General features: G+C 40.2%; 1 protein-coding gene across 2 annotated transcripts in view; it reads left to right on the top strand.

Annotated features, from left to right (window-relative positions):
* Positions 1-19,182, top strand: part of PHLPP2 (PH domain and leucine rich repeat protein phosphatase 2) — a 70,522-nt gene that overhangs the window by 47,022 nt on the left and 4,318 nt on the right. The window contains exons 9-17 of one of the 2 annotated variants that reach the window (XM_021703167.1): positions 852-1,054; positions 4,089-4,149; positions 7,828-7,923; positions 9,723-9,878; positions 12,338-12,538; positions 15,560-15,722; positions 15,925-16,055; positions 16,681-16,791; positions 17,579-17,773. In XM_021703167.1, the coding sequence (XP_021558842.1) occupies positions 852-1,054; positions 4,089-4,149; positions 7,828-7,923; positions 9,723-9,878; positions 12,338-12,538; positions 15,560-15,722; positions 15,925-16,055; positions 16,681-16,791; positions 17,579-17,773 (1,317 nt within the window). The remainder of the gene's footprint in view (positions 1-851; positions 1,055-4,088; positions 4,150-7,827; positions 7,924-9,722; positions 9,879-12,337; positions 12,539-15,559; positions 15,723-15,924; positions 16,056-16,680; positions 16,792-17,578; positions 17,774-19,182) is intronic. The other variant, XM_021703175.1, reaches the window with a different exon arrangement.

Genomic DNA, 19,182 nt, shown 5'->3' on the forward strand with positions numbered 1-19,182 from the left:
GTAGGTGTTATTTTCTAGTTACAATCTTTTCCTAAAGGGAACTGGTAAAAGACACATATACATAAAAGACAAATATGCATAGTGTAAATGTTCTATCATTTACACTAAGCCATTGATGTTCCTTGTAAAGAAATAGTAATGACCTGCTGAGTCAGGTTGGCAGTCTATTAAAGTAAGTACCTGACTTTTGCTAGACTCATTATTTCCTTGCAGCATAAGAAGTTTGTCTGGCATTTGGAATAAAGGTAGTCAGAAAAATTTATTGAAATACAGAGGAATAAGAACATGCCTGTGTGTTCTCTACAAGTGTAGAAGAGAACTAAGAAGCCATTTTCTATTATTCGCCCTTGAACTATTCCATATAGATACAGATTATTTTCCTCTTCATTAATTAATGTAATGTGAATCTTAGCACAAGAAAGAGTAGGCGGAGCCCCGGGAGAAAGTATGGCTGCTTCCTCTTGTTGTCTGCATGGTATACCACGACTGCTTTGCTACTCACCCGAAAGGTTATGTTCATCTTCTTGTTCATGCTTCTTCATCCCTGCCTAACTTTATTAAGTATTTGGATGTAAGTTTTTTAACAATTTGTAGGCATGGTCCCTTTTTCCTTTCTCTCTATTTAATTTGTATATGTATTTGCAAGTCTGGATTGTCTAACTTTATAAACAGAGAACTCAAGGTACAGCTGTCTGTGATTATTTACTTAATACCTTGCAAAATGAAGCAAGTAGTGAACTTTTTGAGTTGTTTAGGAAAGAGAAAGGGATCATACCTCTCTTATTTTTCTTTTGGTAAGCATATTTAGTAGAATTTATTTCTAATGATTTCCTTATTTCTGAATATTTAAGGATGAACCATTTGAAAACCATGGTTACTGAAAATCTGGAGGGCAATAAGTACATCACCCACATGGATTTGCGGGACAATCAACTGGCTGACTTAGATCTTAGCTCCTTATGTAGCTTGGAGCAGCTTCACTGTGAACGGAACCAGCTGAGAGAGCTGACACTCAGTGGCTTCTCCCTGCGAACTCTCTATGCCAGTTCCAACAGTGAGTTCTCCATCCAGCCTCCTGTTTTCTCTCTTGTAGCTCTCGTCTGAGCTTTCGAAGAACAGTGGCATGTGGTGTTGCTTAGCCACTCTGCAAAGTGTAGTTTGATGTTTATTGAGACCAGCTTTATTTTTTAAGTTTGCTGTCAACACTTAAGTGGTTGAGATATGCATAAAAAGGCATTTCAGGATACTTGGAGATTCACTAAGTGAGTATAGTAAGAGGCATTTTGCAAAATAACAAGGGATAGGAGGGTGGGCAAACATGTTCAAAATAGAGTATCAATAATAGCCTAAAACAAGGGTTGACAAACTACAGGCCAGGGACTAGATCTGGTCCACCACCTGTTTCTATATGGCCCATGAGGAAGGGGTTTTTACATTTTTTAATGGCAGGGTTAAAAAAAATCAAAAAAATAAATTTGACTTGGGAAAGTTCTATGAAATTCAAATATCAGTGAATAGAGTTTGATTGGAACATGTCCACAGTCTTTGTTTACAGGTTACTGGTCTCACGAGACAGTGGCAGAATGAAGTAGCTGTAAGAGAGACTGGGGGTGGGGGGGGCTGCAAAGCATGAAATATTTACCACAGGCTTAGCCCTTGACAGAAAGTTTTGCCCATCTCTAGTCTAAAACTTTGTGCCACCTCAGTTCTAGAACGAGAAGCCACTCATTTCAGTGTGATTTTCTCCATGAATATTTTTCAGTAGAAAAGGCCCCATACTTGTTGGGGCCATTCTTTTTATGGAGCGTTCTTTACCAAGGAAATTATAATTACTTTTTCTGTGTTTAAGGAAGGGATGGGGAAAGATGTTCAGTATCACTAAGTTTCGGAGAATGCAAATTTTGATAATGCCATGGTATACTCACCAAATTAAAAAAAAATACTGCTAAGTGCTATTGAAGATGTGGAGAAGCAGCTCTCACACTTGGTCAATGAGAGGGTCAGTTGGTAAAGCCACTTTGGGGAGCAATTAGACAGTGTTAAGAGAAGTCAAAGATGCGTGTAGCCCATATTCTGCCAGTTCCTCTGCTTGAGATATCTCCCAGTGACACTCACATGAGCATAAGGTGCTGTGTGCAGGAAGGTTCATGATAGCGTTGTTCCTTACAGTGAAAAAAAAAAATAAGAAAAAAATACGACTGTTGATAGGAAGATGTGTAAACAGTGACATATTTATACGATAGAATATTGCACAGCAATGGAAATGAATGCCCTAAAGCTCTGTGTATTAATCTGGGTAAATCTTATAAACATTTTTTGAGGGAAAAAAAAGCATAATTATATGTACACCAAGATAGTTGTATCAGATTTTCAAACACACAGAAATGTTGTTTCCTTAGTTCTGTGTATGCCATAACAGTATAAAAGAACCCATGGGAAGGATAAAAGTCATATTCAGAATGGTGTGAACCTCTTGGTATATGCAGTGTTTTAATTCTTAAAAAAGTCTGAAGCATATAAGGCAGAATGTGAAGATTTGTTAAAAGCTGGTTGATGGGTAGACGAGTGTTCATTATTTTATTCTCTTTTCTGTAACTCTAAAATACATTATTAGGATAAAAGACAAGGACTTCTCTTTTCATGGCCTTTTATCATGCTAGAGAAGTTTCAAATTGTAGCTTAGATTAATTGCTTAGGTCAAAATAGTGTCAAAGCTGATGAGTGTCCACTTGTGCTGTTTATATAGATATTATTGTGAGATGGTAGTCGGTCTTTTTGTCATATAAATATTTGCTATCAGGCCCATTCTCTATTCTAAATGTATCTAGAGAATCTGAATGAGTGGTCCTGCTAGAAAAGGCCTCATTGACATACACGCTGTCTTTGGGGACTGAGATTCTTTCACAGAGCCCTACTAAATGGGGCTTGCTTGAATTTAGCCACTCTGTTGACAGAAGGAATCCTTAAGTTCTACAACCTGGAAGAATTCACACCAAAACTTGCAGTTCTGATGCCTCAAAAGTACAGAACGCAGCTTTGCAAAAGAGGTTATCCAAGTGATCAGTTAATGTAGGTAAAGGCACTCAGCCTCACTGGTCATCAGGGATATGCAAATTGAAACCCCAGTGTGACACCACTGCACACCCATCAGAGTGACAAGAATGGAAAAGACTAAAAATGCCAGTGTCCGCTGTTGTGAGTGTAAATCAGTTCAACCAGTTTGGAAACCCATAGAATTATCTTCTCTCTCTCTCTCCTATCTTATATCCAACATAAATGTTCCTCGCATTAGTCCACAAAAGACATGGACAGAAATGTTCATGGAAGCAGTATTCATAGTAACCCCAAACTGGAAAAGACTTCAATGCCCACCAACTCTAAAATGGTTAAATAAATTGTGGTGTATTTACATAAAAAATTTGATACAGCCACAAGAATGAATGAACTACAGCCATATGCAGTAATAGGACCCAAATCTCACAATCGCAGTGTGGAGTAAATAAAGCCGGACAGAAAAGTATGCAGACTATATGTGTGTATTTATATGGCTAGGCAAAAGTGATCTGTGGTATTGGGAGTCAGGGTGGGGTTGCCCAGCTGGGGAGTGACGAAAAGGGGATTCGGGGGCAACTGGTAATACGCTCTTTCTTGATCTGGGTACTGGTTACCCCGTTGGGTTTTGTTTGTAAAAATTCGTTGATCTATACACTTAAGATTGTTGCACTTTTCGGTATTTAAGTTTTACTTTAATTAAAGGTTAAAATATTGCCAGTAAAAATCCAATTATTAATTTTTTTTTTAAGTTTAAAAGCTAAGTAGTCACTGCTGACATTTAACAACTGCCTGAGCTAGTGTGAGTCCAGACCAATACACAGGATCCTTCTATTAGTTGTTCTGTTTGGTTTCAGATCAGGATCAGGTAGTCAGAGTTAGTCATTGCTAGTTACCCAGGTTTTTGTCTTCAGTCCATCTCAGTAGATGACATTAGTTTTCTCTCTGGTGATCTCACTGAGCCATTTGCTCTTGTTTAGTCTCAGTTACTTTCTTCTTTGGAGAGTGTCACTAACATCTGTTTGTTTTTTAATTAGGGCTGACAGCAGTGAATGTCTATCCAGTACCCAGTCAACTCACTTCTCTAGAACTTTCCCGGTGAGTGTGTCTCATGAGAGTGGTGCTTGTTTGATTATTAATATTTAAGAGTTAGATGTGGATACTTTGGTAGTTTTGAGGTATAAGAGATCTAATACATTGAAATATTTGGGTAGCCTAGAGAAGGGAGAAAGGATGAGTGGAAGAATACTTTTAATTGCCATACCGTCTATTTCAAGGGAAGGTCCTCTTGAAACAGAAAGGTGCCTGTGAATTACTCATTCTTAAAGTCTGGGAAATTATTTATTTAGTTAGTTAGTTAATTTTTTTAAAGATTTATTTATTTGACAGAGAAAGAGAGAGAGAGTTCACAAGCAGGGGGAGAGGCAGAGGAAGGGGAGAAGCAGGCTCCCGGCTGAGCAGGGAGCCCGATGCGGGGCTCGATCCCAGGACCCTGGGATCATGACCTGAGCCGAAGGCAGCCGCTTAACGGACTGAGCCACCCAGGCACCCCAAAGTCTGGGAATTTAGAATGAGATGCAAACAAAGAAGAACTTTTGTCTCCTTCATGGTAGTGATTTCCTTCTTGCTGATTAAATTCAGATAATTCTTGGTTTTTATTGCTTATTTTAAAATTTTTATTCTCTTATTTTTTTTGGTATTCTTATGACCCATGTTGGTCTGATGGTCAGAGTGATATTAATTATATTCAGGATTTTATTACTTCCATTGGTGGTCAAGAACAAATATAACTGAGGTTTGCTTTCTTTCCTTTTTTTTTTTTTTTTAAACGCTGTTGGGCATTGAGGATTCGGTGGTTGAGTTTTATAGCCTAGTGGAGAGTTTGACAACCAAACAAGCAGTTATAGGGTAGCTTCTTAAATGCTGTGATTATAGAGTGATAGAGCAGGTAGAAGGTGGGTGGGGTCCTATATGGTCAGCGTCAGAGATTAAATGAGATCCTAAATGCAAAATATTAGTATGGTGCCTGGCATAAAATAGTCTTTTTTTTTTTTTTTTTAAAAAGATGTTTTTTTTTTTTTTTTTTTTTTTTTTAAGATTTTTAATTTATTTTTTGACAGAGAGGCACAGCGAGAGAGGGAACACAAGCAGGGGGAGTGGGAGAGGGAGAAGCAGGCTTCCCGCGGAGCAGGGAGCCCAACGCGGGGCTCGATCCCAGGACCCTGGGATCATGACTTGAGCTGAAGGCAGACGTTTAACAACTGAGCCACCCAGGCACCCCTGGCATAAAATAGTCTTTCAGGAAATATTAACTCTTAGAGCCAGGTTTCTTTTTGTTGTTGTTACTTTGTTACCATTATTATTAAGCTGTTGTTCTAGATTCCCCTCCATCCATTTCTTTCTGTCATATCTTCTCAGCAAAACCCCAGCATGGGTCAGTACTAAGATTTACCTTCTCCTCTGGGCTTGATCATTGCTAAAGAAAATCATATGGACACCACTGTAAAGTCACAGTTTCCAACCTCATCTGGAGCTTATCAGTCTCTTCTCTTGTCACGTTCTTCCAGTGTCCTGGGTATCTGCTCCACATTGCTCAGCTTCCCTCAGCTGCACCGCCCCCCATCTTCTTCACTCCAGAGCTTAACTTCTCACTTGACTGGGAAAAGAGAGATAATCTTAGGTGATCTCCCTCAGCTTCCTCCCACCTTGCTTAAATGCATGGAGATTCATATCCATTCTCAGCTGCTTTCCTCTGTTCAAGTCCATTGCAGCCTCTGGGCCCGGGATGGCATCCACTTCCCTGCTCCAGACCTTGCTCTGTGAGTCACCACTTCCTCCCCTTACGGTGTGGTCAGGGTCTTCCTTTTTCTCCGTCTGCCCACACTCACACCTCTTCTGTCTTAACAAAGACAGATACTTGCAACCCCTCTAAGTCCTGTCTAGTTCTTCGCATTCCCTTTTTGTCCACGTTTCTCAGGATCCTCCGTTCCCATTTGTTTATCCCATCACAGCTTGCTTTCGGTCTTCTCATCTGGAACTTCTCTAAATTGACACTGTTAATCCTGCTCTCTTTTCTTCAAGCATGCTTTTTTTTCAGTTGCCTAATATGATCTGATTTTTTTTTTCATGCTGCTTCGACCACTCCTGTCTCCTGCGTGTACTCTTCTTCCTCAGCCAGCCTTTCACAGGTCACTTATTCCGGGTCTGTCCTTACCTGCTGCAATCTCATGTGACAAAGTCTCATTTACTCCAGTGATTTCAGCTACACTTCGGCATCAGCATCACCTGGATCGCCAGCCCAGACCTCTTCTTCCAGCCTCAGACCCATGTGTCTACTTGTGCATTAGGCATTTTTGACCTGCCCGTCTCCAAGTACCTCACACACGTGCCAAATGAAACTCCTTATCCACTCCTCCAACCCTAGGTTAGCTTGTTGTCTTGTGTCTGCTTCAGCTTTTGGCATTATCATAAGATAGTCCTATCAGATGGACACCACTTGTGACTAATATTTCCAACCTTGTTTGGAGTCTACCAGTCCTTTCTCGGGATATGATTTTTCTCCCTGGCTTTCTAGACGAGAAGCCTGAAGGTCATTTTTTATTCTTCCCTCTGCTCTACTCCCATGTCTAATTCATCTCCCAGTTGTTTTGATTTTTGCCTCCTAAATATTTCTGGAATCCCTCCCCTCCTTTCCATGTGTATTACCACCCATTTAGGCCCATACCATTTCTTGTCTGGAAATCTATAACAGCTTCCTTTTACTAAAAAAGAACCTCAGCTAGACCTCTGAGTATCCCCAGAGTGAGCTGTTGAAGGTGCAACACCGACTGTGTCTCCCCACTGCTTACAAACATTTCAGTGGTCCCCCTGTACCTGCAGGATAAAGTCACAACCTTCTAGACATGATTTAGGTCTCTCCAGGTTTTTTCTACCCCTGGGCTCCATATTTGCTGCTCTGGCGTCACCAGACTGCTTATTATTCCTCACATACATCATGCCATTTCTTTTCTTGTTGCTGCTCTAACTCATGTTGTCACCTCTTGCTTAGTATGTCTTTGTCATCTTGGGTCAGTGTACAACATTCCTCAGATTCTAACCCAGATGTCATATATCTTGGGGAGCTTGCCCTGATCCTTCACTAGGCTGTTGTAACAGTATCTACGCATCTCCTACAGCACCTGCTTCTTTCTGCCTCATTAGGTGATCTGTCCATCTATAGATCCTTTGAGCCTTAGCAAAGCTAAGTAGCATCTGAACATAGAATTTCTTGTGCTAAGTATCTGCCGGGTTGTCTGGGTCACGTTGTAAATGACTTGCAGCTTCCACCACCACTTACCTTCTGTCCCCGCTTCCTCACTTGTATTCACTTGGTTCATTTTCTCTGCAGTTTCTTTCTCTTCTCCTCCCGTCATTCATTACCTGTGCAAATCCTACTCGTCTTTGAAAGTTTGTTTAGAATGCCACTGGTTTCATTCTCTTTCCTCACCCCATCTCTCTACTCTGTGCTTTCTGTAGTGCTCAGAGCCTCCTCAGTGTCTTCTTGGAGCGGATAGCATAATTGATCCAATATAATACATGTTCGTGTGTTTGTCTCTCTCTGCCTAGCTACAGCATTCATTGAGCACCTACTATATTCCAGGTGGTGTGCTAGGGTTGCCTTGGGGAGAGTGCTCCTGTCCTCAAGGAGCTCACAGGCCAGTTAACAGATACCTTACAGACTAGTGAAATGAGTTCCACTTGTCATCTTCAGTGATGCCTTTTAATTATTTTCTGTAGAAATCTGCTAGAGTGTGTCCCTGACTGGGCCTGTGAAGCAAAGAAGATGGAAATATTAGATGTGAGCTATAATCTTCTGACAGAGGTTCCCATGAGGTATGTGTGTGTTAATGTATGTATTATGTATATATGTATTTATTTGTGTGTTTGTATGTATGTGTAATTATTTTCCTAGATTTGGGTTGCCTTTCTTTTCTTTTTTTTTAAGATTTTATTTATTTGAGAGAGAGACAGAAGGGGAGGGGCAGAGGCAGAGGGAGAAGCAGGGAGCCCGACATGGGGCTCCATCCCAGGACCCTGGGATCACGACCTAAGCCAAAGTCAGACACTTGATTGAGCCACCCAGGCGCCCCTTGGGTTGCCTTTCAAAGGTATTTTCATTCATTTGTTTGATAAATATTGAGTACTTTCTGAGTGTAGGGCACTATGAAGTGCTGTAAGGAATACAGTAATGGCTAATGCATAATCTTGGCCTGCATGGAACTACAGTAAGCGGATAGTTGGCATGACTTGTGCAAAGATAACTGTGATAAAATGTAACAAGAGTTATTGGCATAGGTCAGGGATCTGATTGTGATAATAGATCATTTGTATTGGATAAGTTGTTAGGAACTGAGTAATGTTCTAAGAACCTCACTTTTATTATTAAAGCTTTAACCACCTTATTAGATAGACACACTTACTCTCATCTTACAGATGAGGGAATGAAGGCCTGCAGCAGTTAGGTAGTTTGCCCAAGGTCACACTTGACTGGGAAATGATGGGAGCTGATATTTGAGTGTAGTCGTTCTTACTCTGAAGCCCTCACTCTTCATCATTACACTGTGTGAATCAAATGTTTTAGAATCTCACAACTTTGAACAATTGGAGAAGCTTCATGAGAGATTTGCATATTTGATTTGACCTTTTACAAGATGGTGAAATTTCTGTATGTGGAGGGGGAAAGAGGGAGGTACCTGGGGTGAGGGAATGGAATATTCAAAAGCACTGAGGTGTGAAATGTGTGGGGGTCACCTAGTGGAGTCTTTAAAATAAACTAGCAGCTTGCAACACAGTAGGTGTGAACACAGCCTTTGGAATCAGACCTTAGTTCAAATTATGATACTATTTCCCACATTTAGTGTGAGAATCAAAGTCCCTTAACTCTTCTGAACTTAATAGTTCAAATGGCCTAGGACATTTTAAACACTAAATAAGTAGTAGTTTTTGTTATAATAAGTTTTGTTATTTATTATAGTTAGAGTTGACCCTTGAACAATGTGGGGGTTATGGGTCCCAACCCTTACACAGTTGAAAATCCACGTGTAACTTTTGACTTCCCCCAAAACTTAACTACTAAGAGCCTACTGTAGACTGGAAGCCTTACTGATTACATAAACAGTCATGTTTTGTATGTTATATGTATTTTATACTCTATTCTTAAAGTGAGCTAGAGAAAAGAAAATCTCATTAAGAAAATCATAAGGAAAATACATTTACAGTACTCTACTGCCTTTATTAAAAAAAAAAATCCACATGTAAATGGACCCATGCAGTTCAAATCCATGTTGTTCAAGGATAAACTGTATTAATAAACTCACTGAATTTTTGATGCTGTCTAGACTTATAATATAAATCAATTTATTCTAGAAATTGCTTTTTTTGTTTAGATCTGTTCTGTGTTGTTTGCTTTCATTAAGTCATCTTTTCCCAAAATGACCTTATAATGACTTCCTGGTGGGTGGTGGGTAAGCATATGGTCGTGGCCACTCTGTTGGCTCAGGTGCTTGCCGGTGATGAGACTGTCTAGGATAGGCTTCTGTTAGTTTACTGATTTCAGGGAGATGGTCAAGGGCAGACTAAAAAGAATGATTTAAGGAAGTTTTTCATTTGTTTCTTTGTACTGTTGCCCTTAGAATCCTTAGTAGCTTGAGTCTCAGAAAGATGATGGCGGGGCACAACCAGGTGCAGAGCCTGCCAGAGCTGGTGGAGCACATCCCTCTCGAGGCGCTGGATATTCAGCATAACCTACTCACCAGGCTGCCAGATACGCTCTTCTCCAAGGCCTTAAAGTAGGTGCCGCAGAGTTTTTTTAGAAGAGAGAACCACTGGCGAGACAGACAGTATTGACTTGTCATTGGAGTGACCTTTGGAACTCTATTTACAGTGTTCGCTGCATGGCCCAACTCTGGGTGGAGACTTACTTATATGAGTAATTTATATGAAATCAGATAGGGCACTCTTGTATGACGCAGTAGTCTTTAACTCAAAAGTTGAAATAACCATCAAATACTGAAGAAGTTTTAGTGTTGGTAAACAATGTCAAGCAGCTTGGGAAATTTCAAACAGGCTTTCATCTCTGAAAATGAATACATTTATGACCTCTTGAAGAAAAATTACAGCATTCGGATAAAGCTTTCTTGGGCAATTTTCAGCTTTTGCATATGGGAGAAAAGGACATATCACTAAAGTTAATTTAGTTTTTGCTTCTTGCTTTACCAGGTTATCATCAAGTTACATTCTTAATGTGCAGTGCTTTTTTACTAGCTACTTTGAAAACTGTGCATTTAAAGGTAACTTGTTCCAAAAGGTGTTATTTGCGTTCTCATTGTAAATTAACAAATAGTGTGTCTTCCGGCTACTTCCTATAATCTGGTTTATCTCATGCCTATGTCACCATTAAGTGAAAATTAGTTTTAATTATAGTCTTCTGCAATATTGTCTTCAGTATAGAAATGGAGAAAACAGAGATAAGCATTAGTAATTTAACATAAGGCTATATAGGATACATACAAAAGGCATTTAGCTCACAAGTGTTGAGGGAAATTTTCTTTTTGGAAAGTTTATATGGGATTTTAATGCGGTAACATTTAACTTTTTAATTAACAAGTATTTGTTAGTAATGCATAACACTGCATTTAGCTCTTTCTTTTTTTTTTTTTTAAGAGAGAAGGGGAAGGGTAGAGGGAGAGAGAATCTTAAGCCGTCACAGGGCTTGATCTCACAACCCTGGGATCATGACCTGAGCCAAAATCAAGAGTTGGATGCTTAACCGACTGAACCACCTTCTTTTTTTTTTTTCAAGATTTTATTTTTAAGGAATCTCTACACCCAATGTGGGGATTGAATCCACAACCCCGATATCAGGGGTTAGATGTTTAACTGACTGAGCCACCCAAATGCCCTCTTTGTTTTTGTTGTTGTTGTTGTTGTTTCTAAGTTTTTATTTTTAAGCAATCTCTACACCTAACATGGGTCTTGAACCCACAGCCCCAGGATCCAGAGTCACACACGCCACAGACTGAACCAGCCAGGCACCCCACTGCATTTAGTTCTAATGACAGTCTGAATAAAATTAGTTTACAACCTTAGAATTTGTAGTAAGGAGGCTACTTAGTAGTTATAGCAAACTGTCAATGATATTAATCTAATCCTAACTCTGCACAGAGAACTTGCAGGACATACAAAGATATACACACATACAAACTACCCTCAACAACTGAAAAGCTAATTAAGGATGTGGATCACATAATATGAAGAAGACTTAACACACAACAAGGTTAATAATAATAACTGTCTTTTATTAAGCATGTTCTATATATACCAAACACCATGCTGGGCAAATTTTTAAAATCCTACCATATTTTACCTGTTAGATTGGCGGAGATTAAAATGAATTATGATACTCAGTGTTGACAAAGGATTGAGCAAACGGACTTTCTTATATCCTTCTTGTAGAAGGTATAACTTGGTATTGCCTTTCTGGAGTTCAGTTTGACAATATATATACACAAATCTTAAAGATAGATGTATCTTTTGACCCTACAAATTCTGCTTCTGGGAATATAGCCTAAGGGAATAATTAGATAAGGACACAAAGTTGCTCATTATGATGTCTATAATAGCAAATATTAGCCAACAGCCTGTATGCCCATTATTAGGGGACTTTCAGGGAATTGGCTAAATAAATATGATCCTGTTAAAAGTCAAAAACTTTTTTTTTTTTTTAAGATTTTATTTATTTATTCATGAGAGACAGAGAGAGACAGAGGCAGAGGGAGAAGCAGGCTCCCAAAGAGCAGGGAGCCCGATGCGTGACTCGATCCCAGGACGCTGGGATCATGACCTGAGCCGAAGGCAGACGCTTAACCATCTGAGCCACCCAGGTGCCCCAGACAAAAACTTTTCTGAAGGGTGTCTTCACAATTGGGATATTTGTGAACATGACATTCAAAAACACCTTTTCCATGGACAACAGACAGTAAAAGATGAAACTAGGTTAGAATCAGGCCACTGCAGAAGCCTGGGAATACAAGCAAGCCTGAATTCTTTCCTCTCTGCTTGGCTTGCATGAGTTGAATAAAAGGAACTTTGGTTGGGTGGATAGAATCAATTAGAAAAAAAAATACCCTGAAGGAAATTACTTGTGTCACAAGTTTGGGAGCATGAAATGGCCCGTGTTCCATACTGAGATGGTATGATGGTAACAAATAACCATAAAGGAAATGGTGATTTGTGTGTGTTGTGTCAGTCTCAGATACTTGAATGCCTCTGCAAACAGTCTAGAGTCTTTGCCGTCTGCTGGCGCAGGCGAGGAGAGTCTGAGTGCTCTGCAGCTGCTCTACCTGACCAACAACCTCCTGACAGACCAGTGTGTGCCTGTTTTGGTGGGCCACCCACACCTGCGAATCTTGCATCTTGCCAACAACCAGCTACAGACCTTTCCTGCAAGGTAAGCAAATGCAACCATTGTTCATTTCAGACACCCATGGAGGGTGAAATCTGCATTTGCCAGCCTACCTTACAGTTATCTTACTGGGTCCTCTTGCTTTATGTTGAGCAACTTGCTGGTGATTCCACTAGTTGAATGAGAGAATCTGATTGTACCCAGTTGTTAAATATCAGTAACCAGAGAAGTCATAGCTAAAATGCATTTAATTCTTTGTTCTAATTACTTAATAACGGTCTCAGAATTTTCAACCTATAAAAGTACAAGCTTAAGAAATACATTCTAAAGACAATTTTTTCTTTCCCTTGTCATTATAATATACTGTTGAGTGCATTAATTTATTCATCATATATATATGGCTATACCCACAAGAAAACATAAGAGAGATGATTAATGCTGTCAAAGTTGTAAACAGTGTCAGTGGATAAATAAATATCTTCCAAAATATATTTGATAAAATTTTGGAAAATTTGATGCCAGAAAAATCCACCTATACCATGAAAGTAGTCATTAAAAATCATGTTTCCTTTTTTTAAAAAATAATTTTATCTCTTTATTTGAGAGAGAGACAGAGTGAGAGAGAATAAGCAACAGCAAGGTGAGGGGCAGAGGGAGTAGCAGACTCCCTGCTGAGCAGGGAGCCTGATGCAGGGCTCGATCCCGGAACTCTGGGATCATGACTTGAGCCAAAGGCAGACGCTTAACTGACTGAGCCACCCAAGTGCCCCAAAAATCATGTTTTCAAAAATGAAGACCATAGGGAAATGACATTTGATATAATTTGAGTGAGATTATGTATATCATATAAAATTATGTTTGCTATAATTTGAAATTATATGTTTGATATAATTTGAAAACAAAACTATTTTGATTCTAATTTTATTTAACAGATTTTCTTAGAAATGTGATAAACTTAGAAAAATTCATAGAGATTATAATTTTTGTGAATGTTTATGAAATGAGGTATATTTGGAGCTTATAGAAGACAAGCAGGATAAACTTGATTGCTTCTTTCAAAGAATTTGAACAATGGCTTTTAAAGTGAAGGCAGAATCTTGGGGTACCTGGGTGGCTCAGTCAGTTGAGTGTCTGCTTTCAGCTCAGGTCATGATCTCGGGGTCCTGGGATTGAGCCCCACGTCAGGGTTCCTCCTTAGCGGGGAGCGTGCTTCTCTTTCTCTCTCTCTCAAATAAATAAATAAAATCTTAAAAAAAAAAAAATAAAGTGAAGGCAGAATCTTAATTTCAGCATGTGAAAGATCTCTTGAAATCCTATCAGATTAATTCCACTGGCCTCAGATATGTTCCTGTAAAGTGGAAACAACAGACCATTGACAAGTCATACTGGTTTATGAAGCTTTTGGGAAATAGCAGATGGAATGCTCTGAAGCTGATGAATTCTTCCTAATCTGATGACATTTTTTTTTTAATTATTATTGTTTTTAATCTGATGACATTCTTATTGGAAGCATTAAAAGCAGACTGATACAAAACTTAAAATACATTAAAGATTATGAAAATAGGTTAGAAATAAAGATAAAAAGTAACAGGAGATTACACAAAATTAGACTACTCTGAATACAGATAATAAAACTAAATGGAATTTAGGAGCAGTATATTAAAGAAAATGTTTGTTCTATACTGAGTCATAAACCCACTGTCATCTCCTGAACAGTGTTTAATTACACAGGCACAGTCCAAATCTTCTGTTTCTTTTGGACTACTTTCAGAATCTAGCATAGTTCTGGGTGCTTAGTAAGAGGCTGGTGAGATAGGGATCCTGCATTTCTGGTTACAAATTAGGTCTAAGCAGGGAGTAGTATAAGAGAAAAGCATGAGATTTGGACAGGGGAACAGTTTTGAAAAGTATTGTTAAGTTAAAAAAAAAGCCAAGTTATTAAACAATATATAACATTTTTTAATTTGAAAAATACAGTTTATTGCATTAAAAAGGACAAGAATACCCTCCACCAGACTGTTAAGAGAGATTATCTGTGGTAGAAGGATTAAAAGATTTTTTTTCTGTTTATCTCTACTTTTCAGTTTTTTTTCCAATGAGTATGCATTACTTTTGTAGTAGGAAAGAAAACAGTTTTAATTTACTGAGCTTAGTTATTCAAAAGTATTTATGAATTTTCTAGCAATAGAAATTATTTATGATACATGGAAAGGGTGGGATATAAATTTTATGTAAAACAAATACGCATATGAAAATTCTGAATATGCATCTAATTTAGCCGAAAGAGTAATAGTAATTTCAGATTGGTGGTATTAGTGTTTTATTTATTTTATTTTCCAAACTTTCTTTCCACGTTATAGGAGTTTATTATTTTTATAATTTTTAAATTAATAAATTATAAATAAATCAGAGCGGTTTGTAATAATCTAGATAAAGATGTTAGGCTGTCTGAAGATATTTTGCTTGCTGTGTAGAAAGCTTTGCTTAGTCCCACAAAACAGTGTGACTTGCTTATATCATGGTCCCTGGCACATTGCTGTATGCATAGCAAGCACTCCTGAAATGTTTACTGAAGATGGATTATGTTATGAATCGGTAGCTATAGAAATTTAACATTGAAAGGAATCTTAGTGATGATTTAGTACAACTTGTTTATTTTACAGCTGGGGATGTTGATGCCCACTGACATTAAATTATGCAGTATTGTGCAGCTAGTTAGTGGCCAAGCAAGTACCATAGTCATCTACCAGCCGTGGGCCAGTGCTGATTCAGCCTCTTCCTGTAAGTCAGATCACAGGAAGATGTTCATACCCACAAGACCCAACAGCTGTAGGAGGAGCAAGGGAAGCTTCCACACTCGAGACCCAGTGAGAGGCAGGTTAGGCTGAGACTCGGGGAGCAGTCACCTTGGGGAGCTGTTCCCTTTGCTGGCGTCTGGCTGTTGGATTCCGACCAGCCCTCTGGCAGCGGGTCAGGCCACCACTGCACTCTGGGTGGCTGCTGTCACCCCAGCTTGGCAGCTGCCCGTTGGGGGTGCACCGTGCTATGTGGCTGTTTCTTTTGCAGCAAACTAAATAAATTGGAGCAACTGGAGGAACTGAACCTAAGTGGCAACAAGCTTAAAACCATTCCCACGACCATAGGCAACTGCAAAAGGCTTCACACCCTTGTGGCACACTCCAACAACATCAGCATTTTCCCCGAAATCCTGCAGCTGCCTCAGATCCAGGTACTTTTCTGTGACGGAATGGTGTCCTGCTGGGGAAATGGCGGGTCGTTCTCTTCTCGGCAGTTCGGGATCACAACAGATTTAATCGATTCCTGGGAAGAAGATCTTTCCTTTGAGGATATAGTAGGGGACTGAGTGTTAGGGAGTTAAGAATTCGCTGTCTGTGATGTATTTTCTTTTGATTTCCCCATTTTCCTCTCAGTTTGTAGACCTAAGTTGCAATGACTTGACAGAAATCCTGATTCCAGAGGCTCTGCCTGCTACTTTACAAGACCTTGACCTGACCGGAAATACGAATCTGGTTCTGGAACACAAGACGCTGGACACATTTAGGTAGGAAACATTTTGAAATTGAATCCACATGTGCTCTTAGTTCCACCAGCTATGTGTGGATCTCCTGTAGAGGTGTGTAGGGATCTTGATTAATTAAAGGAAGAGAATGAATCAGGCCATAGAGCCCCTCCATTCTTTTACTTAATTCAGTTATGGATAGATATTCTATCCAGTAGACAGCCCATTTATATCAGAACTCAGCATCATGGGCACTGCTCAGCCACACACTGAATATTTTCACATAGACATTTTAGGTGGCACCGATTACATTGCATTACATCATCTAAGAGATGATGCAACCTCACTCATTGTACCAAGCCTCCATTGTATCAGAATATTTAAGTAGATAGTGGGCTAAGACTTTGAAATCTTTGGATGTGCTCGGTTTTTCATTGAAATGAACAGTACCAATTGCCACAATATTTGGCCCCTCTTTCTTCCTCCTACCCTTTTCCTTTCTCCTCCTTGGCCCATGGGTCAGCACACTACTTTCCTTCATTCTCTCTGGAGATGAATCTTGGTCTGTCAGCAGATGATTTTATAAAAACACATGTTCTTTTGGGATAGTTCTTGTGAAACACAGAAGCCTGTGTGGTCTCATCTTCCCTTCCTACACTTCCCACAGCCATATCACCACCTTGAAAATTGATCAGAAACCTTTGCCAACCACCGATCCTACAGTTACATCAAGCTTCTGGAGCCATGGACTGGCTGAGATGGCAGGGCAGAGAAATAAGTGAGTATCTTGGCCATGGAAAGAAATTAAAAAGGCAGCCCCTGACGTCTGATCTGATGCTGAAAGCTGGGCCATATTGATTCCTGTGGGACTTAAACACATCGTAGAATGCCAGCATCAGAGCAGATCCCTCTGAGACCATGGTGCAGTGACACAGAAACAAGATGAATGCACAGTCCACAAAATACCGCACACCCCCTCTCACGGCTAAAATGGTGACTGCTGCTTTCTCCTCATGCTCATCATCTTTCCCTGTAGATAAGATTTACTGAGATACCCAACCATAGAATGGCCCCACTTTCTGACAGCACCTCATCTTGGTCCACTTCATTAGACCTTCCCCAAAATGACCCACCCAAAGCCCAAATCCTGTAGTAGGTTCTTTCCAGCACGCACTTACCTATTCACCGTAGAATTCCATGGTGCACGTTCTCCCTTGCTGCAAGGCATGATCAGCCCGACTCAGTCCGCCATAGTTGTGTTCCTGGGGGTCTTTGGCTGAAGGATGTTGACCGTACTAGTCCTTAATCACTACTAAGGGAAAATGTTGAATCTTCCCAGCCTTTGGCAGCACTGCAAAGCCCCTGAGTGTGGCTGGATTCCCCCGTTTCTTATGACATCAGCTCTTTCAGGTGCTACTAATTACCTAATACTGTTTTCATGTGTAGATTAGAATTTACTACTGTTTTTTCCACCTTAATTAATACTTTTCAGAGAAGGCTCCCTGGAGAATAATCCTTTTAACATAACTTGCTTTGATGTTGGTTTTATCCTGTTTGTGTTACAGGCTGTGTGTCTCTGCCCTAGCTGTGGATAACTTTGCAGAAGGGGTGGGCACTGTGTATGGCATGTTTGACGGGGACCGAAACGAAGAGCTCCCTCGCCTACTCCAGTGCACGATGGCAGATGTGCTTCTGGAAGAAGTACAGCAGTCGACAAATGACACGGTTTTCATGGCTAACACCTTCTTGGTATCTCACAGGTAAGCAGGTGGGTTGAATAATCCCTAACTCAGTTCTACTTTTGGAAAGTAAATCTCACTAAGCCAGAAGGTCAGGGTCTAAATTTATAGGTACAGGATCAAGGTGAGACCTTGATCCTTCTGCTATGACTACTCTCTGTATCAGCACGGAGGAACGTGGGGACTTTGGTCCTTTATTTATTTATTTTAAGATTTTTATTTGAGAGAAAGAGAAAGCATGAGCAGGGGGAGGGGCAGAGGGAGATGGAGAAGCAGACTCCCCACTGAGTGCGGAGCCCCATGCAATGCGGAGCTCCATCCCAGGACCCTGAGATCACAACCTGAGCTGAAGGCAGATGCTTTACTGACTGAGCCACTTAGGGGCCTGGGGACTTCGGTCCTTTAAAGAGCCTGTGGAGGGGCGACTGGGTGGCTAAGTCATTAAGTGTCTGCCTTCGGCTCGGGTCGTGGTCCCAGGGTCCTTGGATTGAGCCCTGCATCGGGCTCCCTGCTCTGCGGGAAGCCTGCTTCTCCCTCTCCCACTCCCCCTGCTTGTGTTCCCTCTCTCGCTGTGTATTTCTCTGTCAAGTAAATAAATAAAATCTTTAAAAAAATGAAATAAAGAGCCTGTGGAGCCATCTGTTTTCCCTGTTGACCCCAGAGGTTGCTGAGGATCTGGAAAACCCAGAAATCGTGTGTAGAAGGTTGTGTGTGCATAAGTGCATTTGTACATTGAGGGGAAGGAAGATGGTGTAAGCTTTTGTAAGATTCTTCACGAAGAGTCAGTGATCTACAAAAGGTTAAGCACTGATCAGATTCGTGTGTTTAGAATACTTATTATTGGGGATTTACCAATTAATTTTCTCAGCCACTTAAGGGCAAAAACTCTATATAACCAAAGTATTGAAAATCTCTTAGTAGCTAATACAGCATGAAGTACATCAGGTGGGCTGTGTGAAGGCCATGCACAACTGAGAGGTTGTAATCTTGTATCATCGAGGTGAGATGGAATAGCCTGGAGCCCAAGCTGGTATTATCTCTCATTATAACACAAAGCAAAGATGTTGGGAAGGGAGTCTATTTTTCAGTAATAGAATTGAGCTAGAAACTTGGTGAAATAAAGAGTTTGGGAAAGAGAACTCTGTTGATGAAGCACCCCCATGAGCCAGGCAGAAGACCAGTCTGTCTTTCTCATACCATATCTTTAATTTTCCAAACAAGCCAAAGAAGTGGATATTTTATCAGAAAAATATCTTGCTATGGATCTGCAGTGAGCAATTGGCAGAGCTGGAATTTGCAACCAGATCTTTCTCAGAGTATCTGCTCTGTGCTTAGCACTGTGTGCCATGCACTAGACGATGGATGCCACGTGTATGGGAGATACAGAAAGAAGAGTGTGGTCCTTCTTTCGAGGAACTTACAGCCTAAGT

The sequence above is a fragment of the Neomonachus schauinslandi genome, chromosome 16 (assembly GCF_002201575.2).
Source record: "Neomonachus schauinslandi chromosome 16, ASM220157v2, whole genome shotgun sequence".
Taxonomy (NCBI): domain Eukaryota; kingdom Metazoa; phylum Chordata; class Mammalia; order Carnivora; family Phocidae; genus Neomonachus; species Neomonachus schauinslandi.